Source organism: Esox lucius, chromosome 1 (assembly GCF_011004845.1).
Source record: "Esox lucius isolate fEsoLuc1 chromosome 1, fEsoLuc1.pri, whole genome shotgun sequence".
NCBI classification, from domain to species: domain Eukaryota; kingdom Metazoa; phylum Chordata; class Actinopteri; order Esociformes; family Esocidae; genus Esox; species Esox lucius.
In genome coordinates, this window is record NC_047569.1 from 10,570,105 (window position 1) to 10,597,835 (window position 27,731).

Sequence of the window (27,731 nt, forward strand, 5' to 3'; positions counted from 1 at the left end):
AATAGATACAACTTCATCAAGATTTGATTTTATTTAAAATTGTTGTACTCTAAAAGGAATACAGTGTGTCTCTAATGTGATAGGCCCATTCTTAAAATGTGGTGATTTTTGGACCTAATAACCTTCTGGTATATACAGTATACATTTTAAGAATGGATTCTGACAGGAAAAGTAAAGAAAAACATATTGGTCACGCTCAGATCCTTAAATTCCTGATGTGGATGATCACACTCAGTTATTGCATAATCCCAACAGGGTGGAACTTAACATGGCAGACATTTAAGAGTGAGACATTAAAATCATGAAAAACTGATGACACTCCCAGAAAGTGATGTCATTATGGGGAAGGGTTGTAAGAGAATTACAGAAAAATAGGGCTTAAAGGTTTTTTTGGGGAAACACAATGAACAAAACGTTGAATAACATGACAGGAACATGGCCAGAATGCCAATGTTCCCCAAAAGAAAGTGTTCAAAATGCATTCAATGTTTGTGTTTTTACGGTAAAGGCCATCTAAATGTATACTGAAGCCTTTTGAAATCCACTTACAGACGTAACATTAAAGAATGAGCCAGGAAGTACAATTAGAAAAAAATATACATATATACATTTTTTTTGTTTTCAGTATTTGGGTTCCAAATATTAACAGGGCAGTAGGGTACCTTAGTGGTCACTAGGATTGGGTCAGTGAACGTACGGTCACTGGTTCTAATCCCCAATCCACTGCTATATCATTCTGTCCCTGATCATCTGAAAACAGTAGAGATTTGATTTCCACTCTTGTAAGCAGGCCAGGTGCTCTAGACTTGAGCCCTTGTCAATTATTCAATGTATATCTATGTTGAAGTAGCTAAAGCTGCATCCATGTGTGTGTGTTTTTATCCACTTTTAACAGCACTGTTCTTGTTCTCTAACCATTCACCCCCTGTAACACTGCTTTCTGTCAATATTAAATACCAGACTCTCATGCCGAATTCACTGAAAAATGTTTGAAATCAACAAAGCATCTCAAACCAGTAGAGTATATAAGTTTTTCATCATACAGTTATTAGGTAGAAGCCAGTTTGACATGATTATAGATTTTTATTGTTGAATCTCCCCTTCCCTCATCCTACCAATTCTGTGATGTGCAGTTTGGGATTGGCTCCATGTCCTTGTTGCAGCAACTCCCTGAGGGCACGCCAGACTAAATCAGGAGTCCTCAAAGATGTTTTCCTTCTCATCACACTGAAAGCTACTCCCGTGTAATTTACAACCAACAACCGAGATTGAGGTTGCAGGCATCCGAGCGACCGAAAGAAGGCGCAACGGCATAAGGAAATCCTGTAGACATACTTACCACCCGCCCCAGATGGTTCTCAGCCATTTCATACCGCTCTCTATGGGACGGCAGGGAAGAAGACCACCTGAAATTGACTCAGGTTATTGCTTTCCCTGGGGAAAAACAGGACTCGGATGTTAATTATATTGCAGATGATTTTACAGAGGTTCCTGTTGACACATAAAGCACAGTAGTTATTAGGGTCAAATTTGTTTAATTTTTGGGGGGATAGGGGGGCTGAGGACGATGTGATAGAGTGTGTCCTATAAATTAGAATAAGCGCTCTGTATTTCTTTATAATTTAATTTGGGATCCCATCAACACCCCTGGCCTTTTGGGTTGATGGTTTGTGTCTTGGAATGTAGGTAATTTAATGAGATTGGAGAGTCCAGTGGGTTCTGGTTGAGTTTAATACCTGACTCTAGCATCTGTTAATTGGTCATGTATGATGTAAATGTTTTGCTATTAGTTCTCTGAAATGGGAGAATCCAGTGGGTTCTGGTTCAATCAATCAGATTTATTTATAAAGCTCTTTTTACATCAGCAGTTCTCACAAAGTTTTTTACCAAACACCCAGCCTGAAACCCCAAGGAGCAAACAACAACAGGGTTGACGCACAGTGGGAAGGAAATCTCCATAAGAAAGAAACCCAGAGAGGAACCAGGCGGTGGCCAGTACTCTTCTGGCTGTGCCGGGTGAACATTTTAAGTGTACATATTTTAATAATTAATAAATGCATGTGGGCGGTGTCCAGAGTCTCTAAAGCATAATAGCTGACTCTAGCGTCTTAATTGGTAATGTATGGTGTGAAGGTTTTGCTATTTGTTCTTTGATATAGGGTCAAAAAGGTTAGCAAAGTGGTTTAACAACTCATTTCGATTTTGGATAATTAGCTCTTTGTATTGTTTGCTTACCATTGTCCATTTTCCCAAAGTGATTTGAGTCTATTGATTTGTCAATCACATCGAGCAGTTTTTTGACCTAGTGTTTTTTCTTTTTCCCCAGTGTTTTAGTGCACTGTGTTAGCATTTAACCACAGTAAAGGCATATGGATTCCTGAGTTTTATGTTTTTGGTTTCTCCATTTCTTTATACGTTTCTTATGATCTTCATGAAACACTTTGTCCTTATTGTACATTTTATTAGGTTAACTCATTAAATGATTAAATGTGATAGGGAGGCTTTCTTTCTCTGTCTCTATCTCACTTTCTCTCATCTACATGTTCTTGAATGTCTATTTGCAATGCCTGTTGAACTTAAGAAGTTGTAGTAAGCTGCAAGACAGGAAAGCCTAATTGCTCCCAATCAACACCTAGGGGAATTTAATTGTGCATGTTTCTGTGCTTGTGTGTGGTTAAATGCAAAATACATGTGTGGAATATGTGTATTCAGTTTGTGTGTGGGTTCGGGTCTATAAACTGAGGGCCTGTGAGTCTGTGTGGGCAATGCTGTGACCTTTTCCCAACCGGACGCATGTCCCCTGCAGCAATGTGTGTTGCTTCTGAAAATCAAACGTACCCTCTGTCAGGGTCAAATGAGACATGTTGTTCAGTGTCTATGTGTGTGTCTACACATATGTCTGTGCAATCTGTTTGTGTGGGTCATGCTCCCCAATGAGCCAGCAATAGAGGTCAACGGCAGGTCGACAGTGCGTTTTGCGGTTTGAGGGTACAAAAGTTTTATTTTTATGTGCAAAGATGCAACACTAATCCAGGAAGAACATACAATGTCTGATGAGATACACTCCACTGTACACACACCCATTTACCCCACTGTACACACACCCATACACCCCACTGTACACACACCCATATACCCCACTGTACACACACCCATATACCCCACTGTACACACACCCATATACCCCACTGTATAAACACCCATATACCCCACTGTACACACACCCATATACCCCACTGTACACACGCCCATATACCCCACTGTATAAACACCCATATACCCCACTGTATAAACACCCATATACCCCACTGTATAAACACCCATATACCCCACTGTACACACACCCATATACCCCACTGTACACACACCCATATACCCCACTGTACACACGCCCATATACCCCACTGTACACACACCCATATACCCCACTGTACACACACCCATATACCCCACTGTACACACGCCTATATACCCCACTGTACACACGCCCATATACCCCACTGTACACACGCCCATATACCCCACTGTACACACACCCATATACCCCACTGTACAAACACCCATATACTCCACTGTACACACGCCCATATACCCCACTGTACACACGCCCATATACCCCACTGTACACACACCCATATACCCCACTGTAAACACACCCATATACCCCACTGTACACACACCCATATACCCCACTGTACACACACCCATATACCCCACTGTATAAACACCCATATACCCCACTGTACACACACCCATATACCCCACTGTACACACACCCATATACCCCACTGTACACACGCCCATATACCCCACTGTACACACGCCCATATATCCCACTGTACACACACCCATATACCCCACTGTACACACGCCCATATACCCCACTGTACACACACCCATATACCCCACTGTACACACACCCATTTACCCCACTGTACACACACCCATATACCCCACTGTACACACGCCCATATACCCCACTGTACACACACCCATACACCCCACTGTACACACTTATATACCCCACTGTACGCACACCCATATACCCCACTGTACACACACCCATATACCCCACTGTATAAACACCCATATACTCCACTGTACACACACCCATATACCCCACTGTACACACACCCATATACCCCACTGTACACACACCCATATACCCCACTGTACACACGCCCATATACCCCACTGTACACACACCCATATACCCCACTGTAAACACACCCATATACCCCACTGTACACACACCCATATACCCCACTGTATAAACACCCATATACCCCACTGTATAAATACCCATATACCCCACTGTACACACACCCATATACCCCACTGTACACACACCCATATACCCCACTGTACACACACCCATTTACCCCACTTTACACACACCCATATACCCCACTGTATAAACACCCATATACCCCACTGTACACACCCATATACCCCACTGTATACACACCCATATACCCCACTGTACACACACCCATATACCCCACTGTACACACACCCATATACCCCACTGTATAAACACCCATATACTCCACTGTACACACACCCATATACCCCACTGTACACACACCCATATACCCCACTGTACACACACCCATATACCCCACTGTACACACACCCATATACTCCACTGTACACACACCCATATACCCCACTGTACACACGCCCATATACCCCACTGTACACACACCCATATACCCCACTGTAAACACACCCATATACCCCACTGTACACACACCCATATACCCCACTGTATAAACACCCATATACCCCACTGTATAAATACCCATATACCCCACTGTACACACACCCATATACCCCACTGTACACACACCCATTTACCCCACTGTACACACCCATATACCCCACTGTATAAACACCCATATACCCCACTGTACACACACCCATATACCCCACTGTATACACACCCATATACCCCACTGTACACACACCCATATACCCCACTGTACACACACCCATATACCCCACTGTATAAACACCCATATACCCCACTGTACACACACCCATACACCCCACTGGACACACACCCATACACCCCACTGGACACACACCCATTGCTCTTGTAATTTTTTTTTATCCCTATCAGACTGCTGTTAAAGGCTGCTTGAATGCATTGGAGAGATTAAATTGTGTTGTTTCTTTGTTTCCATGTGACCCCAGGGATATTGTTGGTGGGGGGATGTTGGTGTAAATGTGTCAACATGTCTGAGGTGTTAGCAGCTGCGTAGGCTACTTTCGTCAAGCAGCAGCAACATACAGTTAATGTTTTATCAACAACTCTCTGTTCATCACAACTGTATAGTGGAAAGCAAAAATTCTGCCTGATTGGAGATATAAACAAAGCCGGAGAATTCCACAATGTTGGTTTTTCACTCCAACACTCGCCTTTGAAGAACAAGCTTTTCCTTCTTGAGATTGTCTCACAAAACAACAATTACAATGCGTGCAAAAGCTATCATTTATACAGAATAGGCTTGTGTTTTTTCCCAGCACAATCAGATTTATTCAAGATGCATTTAGCATGTCTATTAAAAATAGCCCAATAACACTCCCCACATACACAACCCTCAACTCTCAACCATCAACCCTAAACCATCAACCCTCAACCCTCATCTCTCAACCATCAACCATCAACCATCAACCCTCAACCCTCAACCATCAACCCTCAACCTTCAACCCTCAACCCTCAACCCTCAACCATCAACCCTCAACCCTCAACCCTCAACTCTCAACCATCAACCCTCAACCCTCAACTGGACAATTCTTGCACCTTTACGTATTTATTAGAGAACCAGAAAGGTGGTAAGAGTGGTAGAGAGACAGAAAGGTGGTCAGAGTGGTAGAGAACCAGAAAGGTGGTCAGAGTGGTAGAGAACCAGAAAGGTGGTCAGAGTGGTAGAGAGACAGAAAGGTGGTCAGAGTGGTAGAGAGACAGAAAGGTGGTCAGAGTGGTAGAGAGACAGAAAGGTGGTCAGAGTGGTAGAGAACCAGAAAGGTGGTCAGAGTGGTAGAGAGACAGAAAGGTGGTCAGAGTGGTAGAGAGACAGAAAGGTGGTCAGAGTGGACAGAAAGGTGGTCAGAGTGGTAGAGAGACAGAAAGGTGGTCAGAGTGGACAGAAAGGTGGTCAGAGTGGACAGAAAGGTGGTCAGAGTGGTAGAGTGGACAGAAAGGTGGTCAGAGTGGACATAAAGGTGGTTAGAGTTGACAGAAAGGTGGTCAGAGTGGTAGAGAAACAGAAAGGGGGTCAGAGTGGTAGAGAGACAGAAAGGTGGTCAGAGCTGTTCATGTGACAATACTGAAGAAATGACACATTGCTACAATGTAAAGTAGTGAGTATAAAGCTTGTAAAACAGTGTAAATTCACTGTCCCCTCAAAATAACACAACACACAGCCATTAATGTCTAAATCGCTGGCAACAAAAGTGAGTACACCCCTAAGTGAAAAGGTCTAATTTGGGCCCAAAGTATTTTGTGTGGCCACCATTATTTTCCACCATTGCCTTAATCCTCTTGGGCATGGAGTTCACCAGAGCTTCACAGGTTGCACTAGAGTCCTCTTCCACTCCTCCATGGTGACATCACAGAGCTGTTGGATGTTAGAGACTTCACCCTCTGTTTGAGGATGCCCCACAGATGCTCAATAGGGTTTAGGTCTGGAGACATGCCTGGCCAGTCCATCACCTTTACCCTCAGCTTCTTTAGCAAGGTAGTGGTCGTCTTGGAGGTGTGTTTGGGTTCATTATCATGTTGGAATACTGCCCTGCGGCCCAGTCTCTGAAGGAAGGGGATCACGCTCTGCTTCAGTATTTCACAGTACATGTTGGCATTCATGGTTCCTCAATGAATTGTAGCTCCCCAGTGCAGGTAGCACTCATGCAGCCCCAGACCATGACACTCCCACCACCATGCTTGACTGTAGGCAAGACACACTTGTCTTTGTACTCCTCACCTGGTTGCCGCCACACACGCTTGACACCATCTGAACCAAATAACTGTATCTTGGTCTCATCAGACCAAAGTATATGGGTCCAGTAATCCATGTCCTTAGTCTGCTTGTCTTTAGCAAACTGTTTGTGGGCTTTCTTGTGCATCATCTTTAGAAGAGGCTTCCTTCTGGGACGACAGCCATGCAGACCAATTTGATGCAGTGTGTGGCGTATGGTCTGAGCACTGACAGGCTGACTCCCCACGCCTTCAACCTCTGCAGCAATGCTGGCAGCACTCATATGTCTATTTCCCAAGGCAACCTCTGGATATGACGCCGAGCACGGGCATTCAACTTCTTTGGTCGACCATGACGAGGCCTGTTCTGAGTGGAACCGGTCCTGTTAAACCACTGTATGGTCTTGGCCACCGTGCTGCAGCTCATTCACCGGGTCTTGGCAATCTTCTTATAGCCTAGGCCATCTTTATGTAGAGCAACAATTCTTTTTTTCAGATCCTCAGAGAGTTATTTGCCATTAGGTGAACTTCCAGTGACCAGTATGAGGGAGTGTTGACACCAGATTTAATACACCTGCTCCCCATTCACACCTTAGACCTTGTAACACTAACAAGTCACATGACACCGGGGAGGGAAAACGGCTAATTGGGCCCAATTTGGACATTTTCACATAGGGGTGTACTCACTTTTGTTGCCAGTGGCATTGACATTAATGGCTGTGTGTTGAGTTATTTTGAGGGGATAGCAAATTTACACTGGTATACAAGATATACACTCACAGCTTTACAATGTAGAAAAGTTTTATTTCTTCAGTGTTGTTAAATTAAAAGATATAATCAAATATTTACAAAAATGAGGGGTGTACTCACTTTTGTGAGATACTGTAGGTGTGGTAGAGAGGGACAGTCATCTGCACACAGCGTGACCACAATGAATCATATGAACACACTGGAGACTTTATGGAGCTACACCCTTGTTACCCTTACACACAAACACACGCACACACATACACACACATGCGCACACACACACACACACACACACACACGCACACACACACGCATGCACACGCACACACACAGTGTTTGCTGTATAATGAAACAGCAGAAAACACCTATCCAGAGAGGTGACCAGAAAGGGACACCATTAGCTGCCTGGCAACACTCAAACGCCTTTTATAGAACAACTCTGTCCATCTCTTCAACCCTTCCAGCAGGAGAGAAGATCCTCTGTAGAGGGTCAGGGGTGGAAACAGAGAAAGAGAGACAGCGAGTTCCATTACCGGTGAAGTAGAGAGAGATTTTTCTCTCTCCAAATGTAGAGGTCACCAGTGGGATGGAGAGAATACAAAACACACACACACACACAAACACCTCCAACTGTATTAAATGAAACACACAACAGACAGTCATACCCAGCAAGCCCTTGTGGTCTGTGACTGCTTGAGGCTGTCCATGTTGCCAGGACAATGGTGATGTTAGAAGAAAGGTTTCGGTTGTGTAGTTACACGAGGATAAGCTAAGGACCAAATTAAGTTCACTCAATTCTACAAGGGCCTAAATCACCCGGACTACCCATTCGTGTTTCTTATAGCTTAGTCCTTCATTGTAGCTTGGTCCCTCTATAAACCAATCAATGGTAAACCAGTCCTGGAGGGGGACTTTAACAGTCTATCCAAGAGAAAGAACCCCCACAAAGCAGCAGGGCCTGACGGTGTCTCCCCATCCTCCCTAAAGCACTGTGCAGATTAGCTTTCTGCTGTGTTTACAGCACTTTCTGTGTAACACTTCACTAACAACAACAGGCCCATTGTCCTGACCTCTGAGGTTATGAAGTTATTTGAGCACTCTACCACCTCAAGACCATCACCGACCCTCTACTAGACCCACTGCAGTTAGCCTACAGAGCCAACAGGTCTGGGGACAACGCGGTCAACATGGCTCCTCACTTCATCCTCCAGCATCTGGACTCCCCTGGAACCTACGCCAGAATCCTATTTGTGGACTTCAGTTCCGCATTCAACACCATACACGCTTTGCTCCAAGACAAGCTCTCCCAACTGGGAGTTACCAAGTCCACATGCAGGTGGATCACAGCCTTCCTGTCCAACAGGAGTCAGCACATGAGGCTGGGGAAGCACTTGTCGGACCCCCTGACCATCAGAACTGGCTCCACTCAAGGCTGCATCCTGTCCCCCTTACTCTTCTCCCTGTACACCAACAGCTGCACCTCCAGTCACCACTCTGTCAAGCTCCTGATGTTTGTGGACGACACCCTCATCAGACCTATTTCTGATGAAGACGAGTCTGTTCCAGGTGGGAGATTGACCATCTGGTGTCCTGGTGAAGTCAGAACAACTTGGAGCTTAAATGTCCTTAAGACAGTGGAGATTATAGTGGACTTCAGGAAAAGCCCAGATGCCCTTCCCTCCATCGTCCTGGGTTCCTCCCAGTCAACTCTGTGGAGTCCTTTCGCGTTCTGTGCACAACCATTGCCCAGGAACTCAAGTGGGAGCTGAACATCACCTCTCTTACAAAGAAAGCACAGCAGAGGATGTACTTCCTGCGACAGCTGAAGAAGTTCAACCTGCCAAAGACCATAATGGTGCACTTCTACACTGCCATCATAGAGTCCATCCTGGACAAATATATAACCCCATCCCACAAACAAACAAACCCTCAACTGGACAAATCTATAACCCCATCCCACATACAAACAAACCCTCAACTGGACAAATCTATAACCCCATCCCACATACAAACAAAACCCTCAACTGGACAAATCTATAACCCCATCCCACATACAAACAAACCCTCAACTGGACAAATCTATAACCCCATCCCACATACAAACAAACCCTCAACTGGACAAATCTATAACCCCATCCCACATACAAACAAACCCTCAACTGGACAAATCTATAACCTCATCCCAAATACACACACAACTCTCAACTGGAAAAATCTATAACCCCTCCCTACAAACACACACAACACTTTACAGGGCAAATCTTGCACCTTATAATATTATTTTGTAATTTTAATGCTCAGTCTACTGTTTTTATGCTCAGTCCACTGTTTGTTGTTTTTATTTCCCTTATTTTTGTACTTTTGTATAAATTGTTGCACCAACAAGCCATAACTAATTCCTTGTTTGTTGTGAATCTTACTTGGCAATAAAACTCTGTCTGTTTATCTGTCTGTTTTTCTAAGTCTGTCTGTTTGTCTGTCTAACTGCCTGTTTCTCTAGGTCTATCTGTTTCTCTAGGTCAGTTTGTCTCTATGTTCCTGTTTGTCTCTCTGATTCTCTCTGTCTAACTGTCTTCATGTCTGTCTGTTTCTCTCATTCTGTCGGTTTACCAATCTGTTTTTTTCTCTCAGTCTAACTGTTTCTGTCTGTCTAGCTATCTGTCTGTTTCTCTCAGCCTGTCTCTGTCTACCTACCTGTCTGTCCCACTCCCCACAGCATGTTCTCACAACACGGTGGCTTCCTTCTACAGCTATCAGCTTAGTACTGGTCCTGGTTTACATGTGTGTGTTTGGGTGTGTCTGTGTTGACGATACTTCAGTGTGCATCTGGGTTTGTTCAAACAGTGGATATAAAAAGTCTACACACCCCTGTTAAAATGCTAGGTTCTTGTGATGTAAAAGAATGAGACAAAGACAAATCATGTCAGAACTTTTTCCACCTTTAATGTGACCTATAACGTGAACAATTCAATTGAAAAACAAACTGAAATCATTGAGGGGGAAAAATAAAACATAACAAACTCACAATAACCTGGTTGCATAAGTGTGCACACCCTCTTATAACTGGGGATTTGGATGTGTTCAGAATTAACCAATCACATTCAAACTCATGTTAAATAGAAGTCATTGCACACCTTCCATCATTTAAAGTGACTCTGATTAATCACAAATAAAGTTCAGCTGTTGTAGTAGGACAGAGACATTACCAAGAACTGGACGTCCCTCCAAAATGTATGAAAAGACGAGAAGAAAACTGGGCAGGGAGGCTTCCAAGTGGCCTGCGGCAACATTAAAGGAACTGCAGGAATTTCTGGCAAGTACTGGCTGTGTGCTACATGTGACAACAATCTCCTGTATTCTTCATATGAATGGGATATGGGGTAGGGTGGCAAGACGGAACCCTTTTCTTACAAAAAAAAAGCATCCAAGCCCAGGTGAAGTTTGTTAAAACAAAGATCAAATCCCCCAAAAGCATGTGGGAAAATGTGTTATGGTCTGATGAAACCAAGTTTTAACTTTTTGGCCATAATTCCAAAAGGTATGTTTGGCACAAAAACAACACTGCACGTTACCCAAAGAACACCATACCCACAGTGAAGCATGGTGGTAGAAGCATCATGCTTTGGGGCTGTTTTTCTTCAGCTGGAACCGGGGCCTTAGTCAGGGTGGAGGGAATTATGAGCAGTTCCAAATACCAGGAAAGTTTGGCACAAAACCTTCAGGCGTCCATTAGAAAGCTGAAGATGAAGTTCCCCTTTCAGCACGACAATGACCCAAAGCACTCATCCAAATCCACAAAAGCATGGCTTCACCAGAAGAAGATTAACATTTTGGAATGGCCCAGCCAGAGCCCAGACCTGAACCCAATTGAACATCTGTGTTGTGATCTGAAGAGTGCTGTGCACAGGAGACAGATTTGGAGCGCTTTTGCGAAGAAGAGTGGGCAAATATTGCCACGTCAAGATGTGCCATGCTAATAGACTCCTACCCAAAAAGACTGAGTGCTGCAATAAAATCAAAAGGTGCTTCGACAAAGTATTAGTTTAAGGGTGTGCACACTGATGCAACCAGGTTATTGTGAGTTATTAATGTTTTGTTTTTTTTCCTCAAAGATTCCAGTTTGTTTTTCAATTGAATTGTTCACGTTATAGGTCACATTAAAAGGGGAATAGGTTCTGACATGATTTGTCTTTGTCTCATTCTTTTACATCACAAGAACCTGGCATTTTAACAGGGGTGTGTAGATTTTTATATCCACTGTATGTTCACGCTCAAGTAAGTGAGACAATGATGTGTTTTATTGTGAGAACATTGTGGGTGTGTGTACGTGTGTGTTTGTACCCAGGGTGACACTTTAGGCAGTGGAAAATGTGAGGATGAGTGCGTGGGTGGGAGAGATACTGCAGCTTTGTGTCATTCTGTCACTGAAACTCCCACACGTCACCCCGACCCCCCTTCCGCGCACACACACACACACAGCATGTCCTAAACAAACACATGCAAACAATGTCAAAGACCATCCAAACATACACATTTCACCCACACTGCCGGATTCCTTTCACACACTCTTCCACTAACTAATGCCATAGAATTAAGAATATGGTTACAAACATTTGTTTTCTGGATAGTACCATATTCTTTGGCTTGTAATCATAGTGGAACCCTTTTTGGTGCTGCAGTACCTTTGGCAAGTATTCAGAACCCTTGACTTTCTTCACATTTTGTTGCATTATTTTCATTTAATCAATTATGAATTGTCTTGATAACAATTTACATTCAATACCCAATAGCCAAAAAAAGGATTTAGATTTTTTTTGCCAATTTATCTGTGATGTCTGCTCCAATTGGCACTGCAGCACCTTTTCCTATCTGGCACTCCACCTCACCGGTGTAGTAACCACCAGCTGGAGAGTGATGGCAACAGTGCACCCCGAGGACGCACCTGTTTTCACTTAGTTATTAGTTTAGTATATATTGTGTTTGGTAGCCACTGCACAGCACAGATTATTGTTTCTGTCTCATCAAACTTGAGGTGCATGAGCCTGTATCTGGCAAAAGACCAAGATAAATTATTCAACCGTCTATGTTTGTGTTTTGTTTATTTCTCTGCCTCATTTTTATGTATGCTGAGCACTCGCAACATCACATTATCGGGGGGAAACAATCTAAAATCTTGTGTACAAAAGTATTCAGACCCTTTATTTACAGTACTTAGTGTAAGCACCTTTCGCAGCAATCAAAGATTTGAATATTCTTGGGTATACCTCTACACCTGTAATCCTTAAACTGGGACTGTGCCACTCAAGAATATTCACAGTCTGAGATTCTGTACACTCTGGATCAGGTTAACTAAAATTACTTTTCTGTATTTTGTATTTCATTCTCCCTTCACCCTGGCCAGTCTCCCAGTCCCTGATGCTGAGAAGCATCCCCATAACATGAAGTTCCTGCCTCTGGTACCGCTGTGTCTGTCTTGTCTGAATTGTATTTTCTTGTTGGAGGGATAAGGTAGCATTCCATTTTCATGTAGCTTAATGTCAAGGTCACCAAAAATAGCTAGCTAGCAAGCAATTGTTGACATGATAGGCTTTAAGACTGATAACGATCAGTTGCTGAACACATTTTATTCAGCCTTGTGGGAAACCTGACTTGGGATAACCTGAGTTAACATAGCAACACTGGGCTTAGGTGGCCACAACCATTCAGATGAGCAAACCTACATCTTCCATGGGAAATTAGTCTGCAGTGTTTATGATTTAAAGCGGTGTTCCGCAACTTTTCTTGATTACCAAACCTACCAAACCTACCATTTTCGGTGAGATGTGTAATGTTTTGTATATATCTGCACAATCTGTAAGTAGAATGACTTTTACCTCTGATATCTGGATGGCAGTCTTAGTTTGAGTATTAGCATCTAGCTATATAAGTGATGGCTATTTTAGGACCTAGCGGGAGGAGTGACATCAGTGGCAACAGAGTTAAATGCAATAGCATTATTCAAAAATGTTTTATTCACATGTGTAACAAGACATTGTGTAATTACTAAAACAAAAATTATTTGTAATTTTTTACACATGGAATAACATCCTACAGGATGTGTTGTAATTACCTCCTGTTTTCCCATAACTGCGATAACCTATAATGATAAATCATTATTCTATTGTAATTACAATGTAATACTTGTGGTAATACACTGTTGTTAATACAGTTAATATGTATGTACATAGCAGTTACATAGTAATAAGTGTCAACCTAAGGAAGAGTGTTACCAGATATGGAAAAAAAATAACTTTAGGAAAAAATCGATTAAAATATTTTTTTAATGGGAAGACGGCCATTGACAGTAGCCAACATGTGTTTATCAATGTAGACAACCTTTATTTCCTCACAACTTGGACACGCCCTTGGTAGGATGGTTTTATGGCAGTCACAGTCAATAAATACTCACCAAAGCAAAAGTATTATACATTTTGAGAACAATTGCCACTAGCTACTGGACCAATGCATTTTTCACCACAGTGAAGAACCACATGGCACGCTAAAAACAGGTATGTAAAAGCAGTCATATGATTGAATCATGGGTCTTCAAATACAGTGTTTTAATATTTGATTATATTTTCAATTTTTATAAATTTTAATAATTTATTGATTATATTTTTATTTATATGTAAAAATATAGAGTATAATTCACTTAAAAAAGAAAGATACAGACATATTTTCACAACTATTTTTTTTTAAATTAAACTGTCTTACCCCATCAGAAACCAAATGTTCTCTTGTTTTTTAAACTATGAACAAACAGTCTGTTGATTAAGAGCATGATTAATCTCTGGGTTGATCCTATTTGATTGCTTCAATCACTTTGTTGTTTAAATCTTATTTATGAAACCAGGCACAATTTTTTGGTTTTTAAATATGAACCTATCCCATGTTATTAACAGTTAAATAAAAGTGACTACCCAATGAAAATTACAATTTCAAAGTTAACTGTGTTTTAACCTCCTAAGACCTGCGCTTTGATAATGTATGCATTTCTTATTTCTCTTTAGCTATTTGGGATTAGCAGGACCTGACATGACTTGTTACAGCATTCTTATTGGTTTATTGCAAATGGACCTTCATGTTGACTGGGCTTGTTTGGCAACTCATTTGCTTCAGCCTCAAAACTTAGTTATCAAGATACTTTGTTAGATCTTGTTCATTATTAATGCTCAATAGACCCTTAAAAAAATGTTTTTTGGATATACTTTGGCTAACTAAAATACATGTTATTGTGATGTTTTGTATTTTCAGGAAAATGCAGTGAAAATTTTTCTTTGAACATGTGAGTATAAACAAATTAAAAAAGAGAAAACCTTTAGAGAACTACAAAACACTTCATAAAGATACCCCAGACTACCCAAACAACGTGGAATTCCATATATCCGAAGATTCCCATGCAACTAGCCAAGATGGCCTCAAGGGGATCCTGAGTTTGAATGGATTTTAGAGCGGTCAACATCAAGGAAATTAATATCAAGGAAGCGGAGAATCGCTACCTTGACAGGGAGATTCCTGACAGACACTCCTCACAGTCCAAAACTGGAGGGTGGATGCGTCAGGTATCGTACCTTAAAAGGTTTACCATCTCCCCAGTCTTCACAGAGGGATCTCAATATGGGAACTTTGCAAAGGCAGACATCAGTTTTTTATGTGGGATCATGTGACACTAGCGTTTCACATGCCTAAAGGCACTACCTTATGTGTAGAAAAGGACGATCTGATTGAAGGCCTTCAAGCATATGAATGTTATACCATACTATAGGAGAAACGATCCAGGGCTCCCACTTAAAGAAGCAGCAGTCTTTGTTAATGGTTTAAAAGCTTCAGTGGCCCCATAAAGTACCATAGACGTAGTATAGAATTGAATACTTGATAAACTGAAATTGTATTTTGTATTTTGGATATCTTGAGACCTGCACAATTGAATCATGTGCAACTGTTTTGGGAAATGTTATTTTCTATTTACACATATTATTGAAACAAGAAACCAGGCAAGCCTAGTTCAGCCGAACCGCAATAGAAAGTATTGCCCTCTTGAGTTTCGAACCAGGATCAACCGCACGAAAGGCTGCGTCGCTAAGCACTACACCACAGAGCTCAACGTGACTAATGTTTCTTACTAAGTTTACCTCCACCACAAATAGCGTTTATGAACTTTAAGTTTTTGCCACTGGCCGTTTGAACAGCTTATTAGCCAGTAATAGGCTTTACCAGTATCTACTAACTTACTGGAATAGTCATAGGAATTGAGCAATTTCTAGTGAGACTGAAGATGAACTACTCCATGCCAGAAACAGTCGCAATATAACCATATACAGTTTTAGTTAAGGCTTACTGTAACGTAACTACTGTAGCCTATGTTGTAGCCAGCAAATGTTTGGCTATCCTGACCCAAAACACATGTCCGGATGCGTATTCCACCAGAAACTGTCGCACTATAACTGTAAACTGTTTCATTTCAGGTTTACAATAATGTGGTCACTGGAGGTTTTAGCCAGCAAAGTTCTCATAATGAATAATTCATAATGCATACTTTGCTTCACCCGAGGAGATACGAACTTGGGACCTATAGTTCGCTTTTCTAACCACTACGCTATATAACAAGGGGTAGTCAGTCAGTCACTCACTCACTCAGTGAGAGACATTCACTCTTCTTAGCTGGCAAAAATGATTAATCATTAAAGAGGGAAGATATATTTGACTATTAGTATATTTACCATTTACCTTTCTATGATGTTGTTTTATGATTTCTGTGACAAAACCTAAAATGTACAAACATATGTATTAATAAATCTGATTATTAATGACATTCAATCAAATGTGTTGACTTTCAAGATTTTATTTTTTATTTTTTCATTAGGAAAAGCTTCTCAAGCACAGTACAAGTATCAGAATCTTGCATAATGAAATGAAGGGGAAAAAAGGCTAAAATTATACAAGCATAATAAATACTCACATACAGATAAACATATAATCACAGTAACATATGCATATACATATAAACAACAAAATAAATCAGAGAGAGAAAAGAAAAAAGGGTTTTATCCAGAGTTTGTCTCCGTGAAATAATCCAAAAAAGGGCTCCAAGATTTCAAGAAAAGTTTGGGATTCATTCTAACTCCAAATTTAATCTTTTCAAGTTTGAGGGCAAAAAGTAGGTCAAAGCCCACTGACGGTAGGTTGGAGGAGATGGCAGCTTCCAATTAATTAGTACAAGTCTTCTAGCCAATAGTGTGCAAAGTGCAATATTATCCCTCTCTAAAGTTGTAAGTTTAAGATTTTCCGGAAGGACCACAAATATAGCTGTCAATGGGTTGGGATCTATAACTGTGGTAAGGATTTCTGAGATAGAACTAAAAATTCCCCCCCAAAACCTCAATAACTTAGGACAGGACCAGAAAGAATGAAACAGAGAGGCTGGTTCTGTAGTACAGCGTGGGCAGGTGTGGTCTAAATCAGGAAATATCATGGCCTATACAGTTTCACCCTAGACCAATAAAAACGATGCACTACCTTAAATTGAATAAGCCTATGTCTAGAGCTAACTGAAGAAGAATGTATCCTTCTTAAGTTAGTGTGCCAGGTTTACTGGCAAGCGTTACTAGCAATGGGTGCAGCTGAAGAAAGTCCATTAAGCTCTAGAGTTCGGCGGAACTGAGTCCAAATCCTCAGAGATTGTTTAACAGTTGGTTATTAAGTGAGATACTATGAGTAGGAGGGATAGAAGAGCAGAGCAAAGATGTCAGTGTGACTGGGGAACAACAAACAGCCTCTATCTGCACCCAGAGAGGTTTGTACAGTTGCAAATCATGCCGGTACCAGTACAGTAAGTTTCTAACGTTGGCTGCCCAGTAATACGTTTGAAAGTTAGGCAAAGCCAAACCTCCCACCTCTTTTGGCTTAACAAGATGCTTTAGACTTATTCTCCTAGGCTTGTTATTCCAAATAAATGACGAGATAGCCTTTTCCAGAGATAAGAACAATGACTTGGGAACAAATATTGGCAAACATTGAAATAAATAGAAAAACTTGGGAAGAATGTTCATTTTGATTACATTAACCCTTCCTATCAGTGAGAGAGGAAGGGTGTTCCATGATAAAAAGATTTTGTGAGATCAAATAAAGGACTAAAATTGGCTTTAAACAAGTCAGCATGTTTACGAGTCACTTGGACACCTAAGTATCTAAATTGGTTGTTAACAACTCTGAATTGTTGTGAGTTATAATGCAGCAGAATTTACTGGGAATAATTCGCTCTTGGAAAAATTAAATTTATAACCTGAAAAAGTACTAAACGTGTCCAATATTAAAAGAACTCAAGGAATTGAGACTAGGGGATTGGATAAAAATAAAATCACCAGCATATAAAGAAACCCTCTGTTCTAGACCAGCACGAAAAATGCCTTGCACCTCTGGGTCAGCACGTAAAGCAATTGCCAAAGGTTCAATAGCAATAGCAAATAGAAGGGGGGAAAGGGGACAACCAAGTCTCGTGCCTCGACACAGTGGAAAAGGATCTGAAATAATATTGTTTGAGCGTACAGATGCTTTGGGGGTAGCATAAAGGAGCCTTATCTAAGAAATACATTTTAAACCAAATCCAAACCTCGCCAAAACATTTATAAGATAGCCCCACTCAATGCGGTCAAATGCTTTTTCAGCATCTAGTGAGACCACAACTTCAGCATTGTTGGAATGGGGTGAATACAAAACATTAAAAAGACGCCTAATATTAAAAAAAGTGTCTGTCCCGAACAAACCCGGTTTGATCAGGTGAAATGACTCCATGTAATGTTTTTTCAAGCCGAAGGGATAATACTTTAGCTAGTATCTTGTAATCACAATTTAAAAGCGATATGGGGTGATAAGAACCACAATCTAGGGGGGTTTATCTTTCTTAAGAATTAATGAAATAGTAGCTTAATAGAAGGTTGGGGGCAACTTGGCATTTTGAAGACTCTCTAAAAAAAACAAAAGCAATACAGGGCATAGTAATTTAGAAAATGCTTTATAAAAATCAGACAGGAAACCGTCGGGACCCGAGGCCTTGCCTGTTTTCAAGGAAGCAATCGCATCAGCTATTTCTTCAATTTGAACACAAAGTCTCCTCTACAGTGGGGAAATCTAATATATCTAAGAAAGTTTTCATTAAAGATACATCTTGAGGAGATTCCGAGGTATACAAATGTCCATAGTATTGTTTAAATTGAGAGTTTATTTCTTTATTGTCAGTGGTAGTAATTCCTGAAGGTAACTTAAGTTGGGGTACCAAACGTGACATTTGCGATTTACGAATTTGATAAGCTAACAATTTACCCGTCTTATCACCAAACTCATAGACCCTATGTTGAGCTCGTAAAAACAAATTCTCAGCCTCTTCTGTCGAAAACAGATCATATTTTGTCTGCAAAATCTGACGCTCTTTATAAAGGTTGGGAGACGGGTTCAGTGAGTACTGACCATCAATAGCTGATATAGCACTAGATAATTTGTCAAGTTGCCTTTTTCGATCTCTATTTTTATAAGACGAATATGAAATTATGCAACCACGCAGATAACATTTCAAGGTCTCCCAAATGGTAGAATAAGCCATACCCTGAGTACTATTGAGTTCAAGAAAAGAAGATATACAAACCCGATCCCAAAAAAGTTGGGAGTAAAAAAGGAATGGATCCAGAAGCGCAGGCATTTTCTCTGGGCCAAGGATCATTTAAAATGGACTGTGGCAAAGTGGAAAAGTGTTCTGTGGTCAGACAAATCAAAATTTGAAGTTCATTTTGGAAAACTGGGACGCAATGTAATCCGGACAAAGAGACAACCCAAGTTGTTATCAGCGCTCAGTTCAGAAACCTGCATCTCTGATGGTATGGGGTTGCATGAGTGAGTGTGGCATGGGCAGCCTACACATCTGGAAAGGCACCATCAATGCTGACAGTTATATCCAAGTTCTAGAACAACATATGCTCCCATCCAGACGTCGTCTGTTTCAGGGAAGACCTTGCATTTTCCAACATGACAATGCCAGACCACATACTGCATCAATTACAATGTCATGGCTGCATAGAAGGATCCGGGTACTGAAATGGCCAGCCTGCTGTCCAGATCTTTCACCCATAGAAAACATTTGACGCATCACAAAGAGGAAGGTGCGACAAAGATAACCTAAGAGAGTTGAACAACTAGAAGCCTGTATTAGACAAGAATACATTTTACAAATTCTTTATCCCTTAATAGACCAGTGTTAAAGGACCATTGATGATGCTTTGGGGGTGCTTTAGGAAAGCTAAGTTCCAGAACAGCCGGTGCATGATCAGATATTACTATGCTTTTATATGAACAATTCTGCAGATACGGAAGAAGTTTGTTATATAGAAAAAAATTATCAATTTGTGAATAAGAATGATGTACATTTGAAAAAAATGAATATTTCCTCGCGGAAGGATTTATAAAGCGAAATGGATCCAAATACCATAGCTATGCAGAAAAGATTGAATAATCGCTGCACATTTTGAAAGAGATATAACTTTTTTCGAGGACCTATCAAGTCATGGACACATCACACAATTAAAATCACCGCCCAGGACTAATGAATGAGAGTGAAGGTCAGGTATACATGATAAAAAGGAGGTCATAAAGGAAACATAAAGGAGACATTAGCAAGAATTAGCAAGAATTAGGGGGGTTGAAAAGAATGTTCCTGTTACAATGACATATCTGCCCTTATGATCTGCAATTACTTGTGATATGGCAAACGGAGTGGATTTATGTACCAGAATTGCACAGCCCCTGGACTTAAACTGAAAATGTGAATGATAGACTTGACCCACCCAGTCTTTTTTCAATCTAAATGGTCAGATGAACAGAGGTGAGTTTTTTGAAGAAAAAACTGCCCCCCGCCCTCACAGCCACCCCCCACCTCGCGCCCTTGACCTAAGCTAACACTCGCCCATCTGGAGTGTATGCTACCCTGAGGAAAAACCCCAATGTGCATGCAAAATATTGTGATTCTTACCTCATACGCATCTCCGCAAACAAATAACAAATACAGCCAATGAATTCTGATACATATAAAATAAAAATTATAATCCTATACAATTAAATAAAAGATTGCTATAATCAAAGAATAAATCCTAACATATTAAACCACACCTCTGAGTAAAGTGCTTTCAATAGTTTCTGACCCAGAGAAAATGAGACATAATAGCTTCAGCACATTCATAGGAGCAAATTACGAAGGCTCGCGGTCGGCTACCCTCCGCAGGTTTCGGTTCAAGTGTACGATGTGCGCGAGCAAGGAGTGGAGGTTCAAAAAAATCTAATATCTCCGCCAAAGCATCTGCCATGAACTTCGTTATGCTCCCTCACATGGCAGATGCTAAACCGGATGTCGACTTTCAAGATTAAAATCAAAGAAAAAGAATGTTAGTTGGGGGATTCAGTTAAATAAAGTCAAATGTATAAATAAAAATGATTTAATTTGTCTGTTTGCTGTTCTACATACATTAAAATTTTTCCTGAGTTAAAATAGTAATTATTGGCTACTAGCAGAACTGTCAGCATATAAACTATTTTGCAGTCATAATATACAATGAACACCAAAAGGTTATTAGCTAGGTAATAAGCCATAAGCAGAAGAGTACATATTCCAAACCTCAAAGGCTACACCACAAGATTCAAACCTGGTTAATCTAAAAAAGAAAAGATAAAAAAAGAATGGCCAGGTTTACGGGTTGCCAAATCATTGTATCATTTTACATTCAAAGTGGTTGAATATGGAGAAACGTGTCACTCACTGCAGGTGTAGCACAGTATTGTTTATCCCATCAAGGTGTGCCACTTTTGACAAAAGGTTGGGAACAAGTGCTCTAGGCACTTACTCAACAAAGTCTGGAACTTGCTGGTTTTCTGTTCAACCTCATCATCAACTGCATGCACCCGGTGTCCCAGGTCTTTATAGGTCCCTGATTAGAGGGTTGCAATTAAAAAACATAGTGGAACTGGCTTTGAGGACTAAGGTTTAGTTTGTGGCCCCTAGGCAATACACTCAATGCTTTCCCCCTGGACCTAATGCTTAAACCAGAACAGACACCTCCCTGTTATGTTATGTATCGCTATTCCTTCACAGAAATAAAGGGCTTTGCTTTGTTGGGGGTGTCACTCCCAAAGTTCCAATGTCTGTAACTATGCATTTCAGTGAACATTTCTTTTAAATAGATGCTTTCAAAAGTTTCCAAAAATGCCTTAAATGCAAACAAATAAAGAACGCAATGATGTGCAAATCATTCATCGCTATATTTAATTGAAAATCTTACAAAGACAACATATCAAACGTTGAACCAGAGTAATTATTTTGTTTTTGGAAAAGCATACGTCCATTTAGAATTTGATGACAGCAACAAGCAAAAAAAAAAGATGATTTACCACTGTGTTTCATCCTATTTTCTTTTAACAACCCTCTGAAGTGTTTGGGAACTGATGAGACCAATTGCTATAGTTTTGAAAGTGAAATGTTTAGCCATTCTTACTTGATATAGGATTTCAGCTGTTCACCAGTTTGGGGTCTCTGTCATATTTTTCGGTTCATAATGCTCCAAATGTTTGCAGGCCAATTTAGCACCCAGACTCTTTTACAATGGAGCCATTATGTTGTAATTATGTCCAGAATGTGGTTTGGCATTGTCTTGCTGAAATAAGCAAGGACTTCCCTAAATAATATGTAGTCTGGATGGCAGCATATGTTGCTCCAAAACCTGTATATATTGTTCAGCATTAATGGTGCCTTCACAGATGTGCAAGTGACCAATGCCACGTGAACTAATGTACCCCCATACCATCACGGATGCTGGCTTTTGAACTGTGTGCTGATAACAAGGTTCAGGGTCCCTCTCCTCTTTAGTCCAGAGGACACAGCATCAATGATTCCCAAAAATTATTTACAATGTTGATTTGTCAGGCAACAGGACAGTTTTCCACTTTGCCTCAGTCCATCTTAGCCCAGAGACAGCGGCAGTGTTTTTGGATATTGTTTATACATGGTTTCTTCTTTGCATGGTATAGTTTTAACATGCATGTGTGGATGCAGCAATGTACTGTGTTCTGAGACAATTGTTTTCAGAAGTGTTTCTGCACTCATGCAGCCCGTCAACTACAGAATGGTGTCTGTTTTTAATGCAGTACCACCTGCAGGCCCGAAGATCACGGCCATCCAATTTTAGTTTTTGACCTTGTCCCTTGCGTACAGAGATTTCTCCGGATTCTCTGGATCTTTTAATGATATTATTTACCGTAGATGATGAGATCCCCAAAATTTGCAATTTTACGTTGCGAAACGTTATTCTTTCATTTTTGCCAGATTTGCCTATGCAGTCTTTCACACAGTAATGAACCTTACCCATCTTTACTTCTGAAAGACCATCCTCTCCGGGATGATCTTTTTATACCCAATCATGTTACTGACCTATTGCCACTTAATTAGTTGGGGGTTGATAATTAGCAGTTCCACCAGGTATCAAACTCAAAGTAAGCATTTAAATGGAAAAAAATGTTAGCACCAAATGTGAGCACATTCTAAAATGGCCAATAGCAGCAATACTGATGTTTTAATCGTTTGGCAACACTAGTAATGACATAACACAAGACATTCTATGAGGTGGAATGTTTAACTCTGTCACTGATTGTTGCACTACAGCCGTAGGCAAACCACACTCCCAAATATTTAAAATAGTGGCCTCCCCTATATTTTAATAAAGAGTCTTTACTATACTGTGATCTCTTGGTGCTGGTTAGCTCCTATTACAGTACATGTAAAGAGGACTAGATTTCTATACCCATTGAAAAGGGTGTCCTGTCAGAAAACTTTTGTGTACCCTCAATATTTTCAGCATTTCACAAATGTTTTTACTTCCAGCTGGGAATGCTCCACATTAAAACGTACAAGTGAGGAGCAGATCCAACCCCTGGATCACTTCTGACATTTTATTAACCAGAGAGATGGGGCTTGGGCCAAAGCTAGAACACTTAATCTTCAAGTTCTGAATGGATAGTGCATAGACCTTGTTAGAAAAGCTAAATTGGACTATCATGTAACCACATTACTTGGGTGTAATGGAAATCCAGACAAATTCTGGAAAACTGGAAAAACTCTACAGAACAGTTCATCAACCATACTTTTACAAAAGACAGGTTTGAACACAGGACTCATTAATGATAAAAACACAATTGTTCATGGAGGTAATTTGCCACATTATTGCAGCATGCTATCTTTTCCAGATCACCTCCAAATAAAAGGGGAATACATCTGAATAAAGTAATTATACAGGACACTAACGTTGATCATTTTTGCTGAATTTGGTCAAGGAAAGTGAACAGCAGTACCTTAACACTTCACAAGCTATCATCTCAAGGAAAACCACAAGGGCTGAAAAATTTGACAGGCTGTAGTCAGCTAAACATTTTACCAGCTTTCTTTTTTTATATTAAGAAATTATGTTGATACGTGAACGGCTTTCAATACAGGTGATTATTCCATTTTGCTGGTAAATCTGACCTCATATGGTTTTGCCATAGACAGCTGGTTATGGCTTTAGAGTTATCTCAGCAACTCCAGATATATTATAGATTGTATTTTATTTTAGTTCACAAAGAAGTTCTACAGGATTCAATTTTGCGTTCTTACTGTTAACTGGGCATATTTATTATATCTGTAACTCTGTGAGAATGTTCTCTCATGACTGGCCAGTCCTAGAGATAATAAAGTCTTATTCAGGGTTAGGTAAAAACTTTTTTTGACAATTACTCTAAATGTTTGCTAAATGATCTTTTTATTGTTCACTGTGATTGCTTTTCTTAATGTGTGAGTATTTCATATCTTTGTATGTGTTTTTATTATTGCTGTAATAACAGGCACAACTGTAAAACTTGTTTTCTATGTATATATAAAGATTTATTTTTTAAATACCCACCAGGCTGGAGTGTCAGCCTTGAGGCAGACCGAGTGATGCTGAGGGAAACCTTTCTCTGTTTACACTTTGACTCAAGCCCTTCCTTTCACCATGGCTCAAAGAGTTTACTGCATTCAGAGTTCATAGCATTTACATTTGAGGATTAAAAAACAATAGCGACAAGTGGGGTGGAGTAAGTCATAGTATTATAATCCTAACATACAGGAACAAAAATTATGTCTCTTCCAACCTGGAATACCTCTTAATCAAGTGGACACCCTATAATGTCCCACGGGAACTCTCATCAGTCATCCTCCTGTCATGTCAGTATATCTTCCCATGTGGATACAAAGCTGGTCCTTAAGATATTCCACACAACTCCACTGAAAATAGAAAGCAAGCACTCAGAGGCCATTTTTGTTGAGACTTTAGGGAATTTGAGGAAAGTGCATTTCTATGTCATTGCCTCGTAGTACAGCTTTGCAGGCAGGAGTTTAAATCTTGGTTGCCAGAGTGCCTGGGTGTCACATAGAGTGTGTTTTGAACTGGCTCAACTCGGATGGGCGGAATGGATGGGTGGAATGTCATACAGGACTGCCTTGTGTCTTCATGGAAATGGATCTTTGAATTCCTGATGATCTAATCCCAGGTGGCGAGGTTTGGCAACATCACTACAGGTTAGAGCAATCAGATCAGAAACCTCCATCTGAATTACCCCATGCCATCAGTCTGTTAACTCACTGCTGATCTGCCATACTCTATAACTGGTGGAAGTGTTGAATTTTAATAAGGTCAGTCATTTGTGATTTCCACTAAGCTTACATAATATGATTGTCTAAAAATTCTTATACCACAAATAATTCAGCAATTTTATCTCAGTTTTAATGCCTATTTAAAATGTATTACATTTACAGTTAAGTAAGCCTATGCTTCTATAATGACATTGTATTTTTACCTATTTATGACCACTTAAGGCATGAATGGTACGCACATTCACCATTATTACAGCAAACTTACCTTTAAATTGATTAGTTTGTAGCAACAACTCTTCCCAACAATATATTTTTGTGAAAACACAACTTACGAAAAAGTTCTAATTCTGTAACACCTGTGAAAGTCACCTATAAAAAACTTAGTCAATTCCCAGTCTCTGCAATTCCAGAAAATATAACATAATAGCAGGTTGCCTATACATTTCCAGGTCAAAAGTTTGGGTTCTACATCAGTTGATTGTCTTCTTCAACAAGGCAACCTACTATTATGCTTCAAGGACTGAAGAGAACATGGCAGTCAGGCTTACCCAACTGCACAGTAGCCCATTCAGAACAAATCCTCATGTGGGGGTTATTTAATTTGCCACTCAATGCCGGTGGAAAAGTGTTTTTGACACGCTAATGACCTATTGTCGGGGATATACAGCGGGGTAATGTTACCATTTAATTACTAAAAACGTGCCTCGACAGATGAAAAGATTGATGAACTACAGTGGCAATTAAGATTTTTTTAACAGCAGTAGAAACAAAATGAACCTCCATCTCCACCCATGCATCGCTTCAATCAGTTAACCTGTGACCTTGTACACCTGACACACCAACCAACTAACCCCAGTCAGAATGCCCTCTACCGGTGAGAAGTGACAACGTCAGCTCAATCCAAATCTATCAGTGTCTTACCCCTTGATAGAAAAGGGTGTGTATTATGTGGACAGCTACAACTGGGAAATCTGTAATGGCAGAATCCCACAGCATGTGGAGTGCTCAATAAATAAGCAATTTCTCAAAAGCACATACACATACACACTACACACTAGGCCTAACACATGATAGCCCCTTTAATAAAAAGAAAAATGAAATTTGCCACAGTCAAGTTATTGAGGACCTATCCAGTAGGAAGTCCCACTGGTCTTAGCAGCTCCAAACCAATACACCAAAATTACTATATTCTCCTGCCGCTGGCACTTTATTGACACTGCCCAGACAAACTCCCTTGAAGACATAAATATCCTCATCAAAGCGAGTTTATAACACACACACACACACACACACATTGGCGAAACATCAAAAGCAAACTAGGAGTCAGATCATGTGCTCTGTTCTTTCTGCACCGATGGTGGGGCTTTTAGTAAAGTAGCCAGCTCTTTGTGTATTCTACAAACACGTTACAAACACATACATAGACATACTGTGTCTCTCGTTTACATACGCTCAAATTCCGGTAACATTATTTTGCAGTAGACTATCTTAAGCTATAGTTAATCATCAGCCGGTAAACTCTGTGAACATCCCCGGCCACCTGGAAACACGCGTGCACACACACACGCGCGCAATGCCTAGAACAGAGTCGAGCCGCACCAGATTTTGATTGTTGCCTACTACTTAACTCACTTGATATATAGTCTGTAGGTTCCGCTATGCGTATCACTCTCACACAATATAAAATAAAAACGGGCAGGTCCGTAGCACTTACATCTCTGAAGCAGGGGGCTGGCACTGCTGGCTACGGCAGAGGAAAGCGTGTCCACACGCCTGTCCCATCGCGCATCCTGACTTGCGCTTACCGGTAGCTTATACACCCGCCAAACAGCTGTCTTCCTCGAGTGGCCCGGAGCGAGGACAGAGCGACGCGAGGAGCTGCGGAGAGAGTGAATGGTGTGTTAACGTTGGGACGAGAGGATGGATGGATGTGTGGTGTGATTTTCTATTCTTTCTCTCTCTCTTCTTATCTCTCTTCTCTACCGCTCTGGAAGCGCGCAGGGATTGGCTGGGCTTCGGCAAGAAATACTACGGCTCTGTGAAGCGAGAGCAGATAACGGGAACAGAGCGCTCGCGGCGGCTACAATGAGAGTTTTGACTGCTGTGGATCACCTGCTTTTATTTCACCCCAGTCTCCTGGTTGTCCTTCTTATTGCTGGCAGTTCACTGTGATTTAATTTGCAAGTTGGTCGGTGTCGAGTTCATGAAACAGTAAACTTCCCGGTAGATCTTCCCAAAAGCCCAAAGATCCGTCAGGTGGCCGCA

At 40.9% G+C, this 27,731-nt stretch overlaps 1 protein-coding gene across 2 annotated transcripts in view; it reads right to left on the bottom strand.

Annotated features, from left to right (window-relative positions):
- The window catches only part of LOC105022399 (cGMP-dependent 3',5'-cyclic phosphodiesterase), a 190,995-nt gene extending 163,591 nt beyond the window's left edge, over positions 1-27,404 (bottom strand). Inside the window, exon 1 of one of the 2 annotated variants that reach the window (XM_020048771.3) lies at positions 27,181-27,404. In XM_020048771.3, the coding sequence (XP_019904330.3) occupies positions 27,181-27,248 (68 nt within the window). In that variant the 5' untranslated portion in view covers positions 27,249-27,404. The remainder of the gene's footprint in view (positions 1-27,180) is intronic. The other variant, XM_020048785.3, reaches the window with a different exon arrangement.
- Between the last annotated feature and the right edge of the window lie 327 nt (positions 27,405-27,731).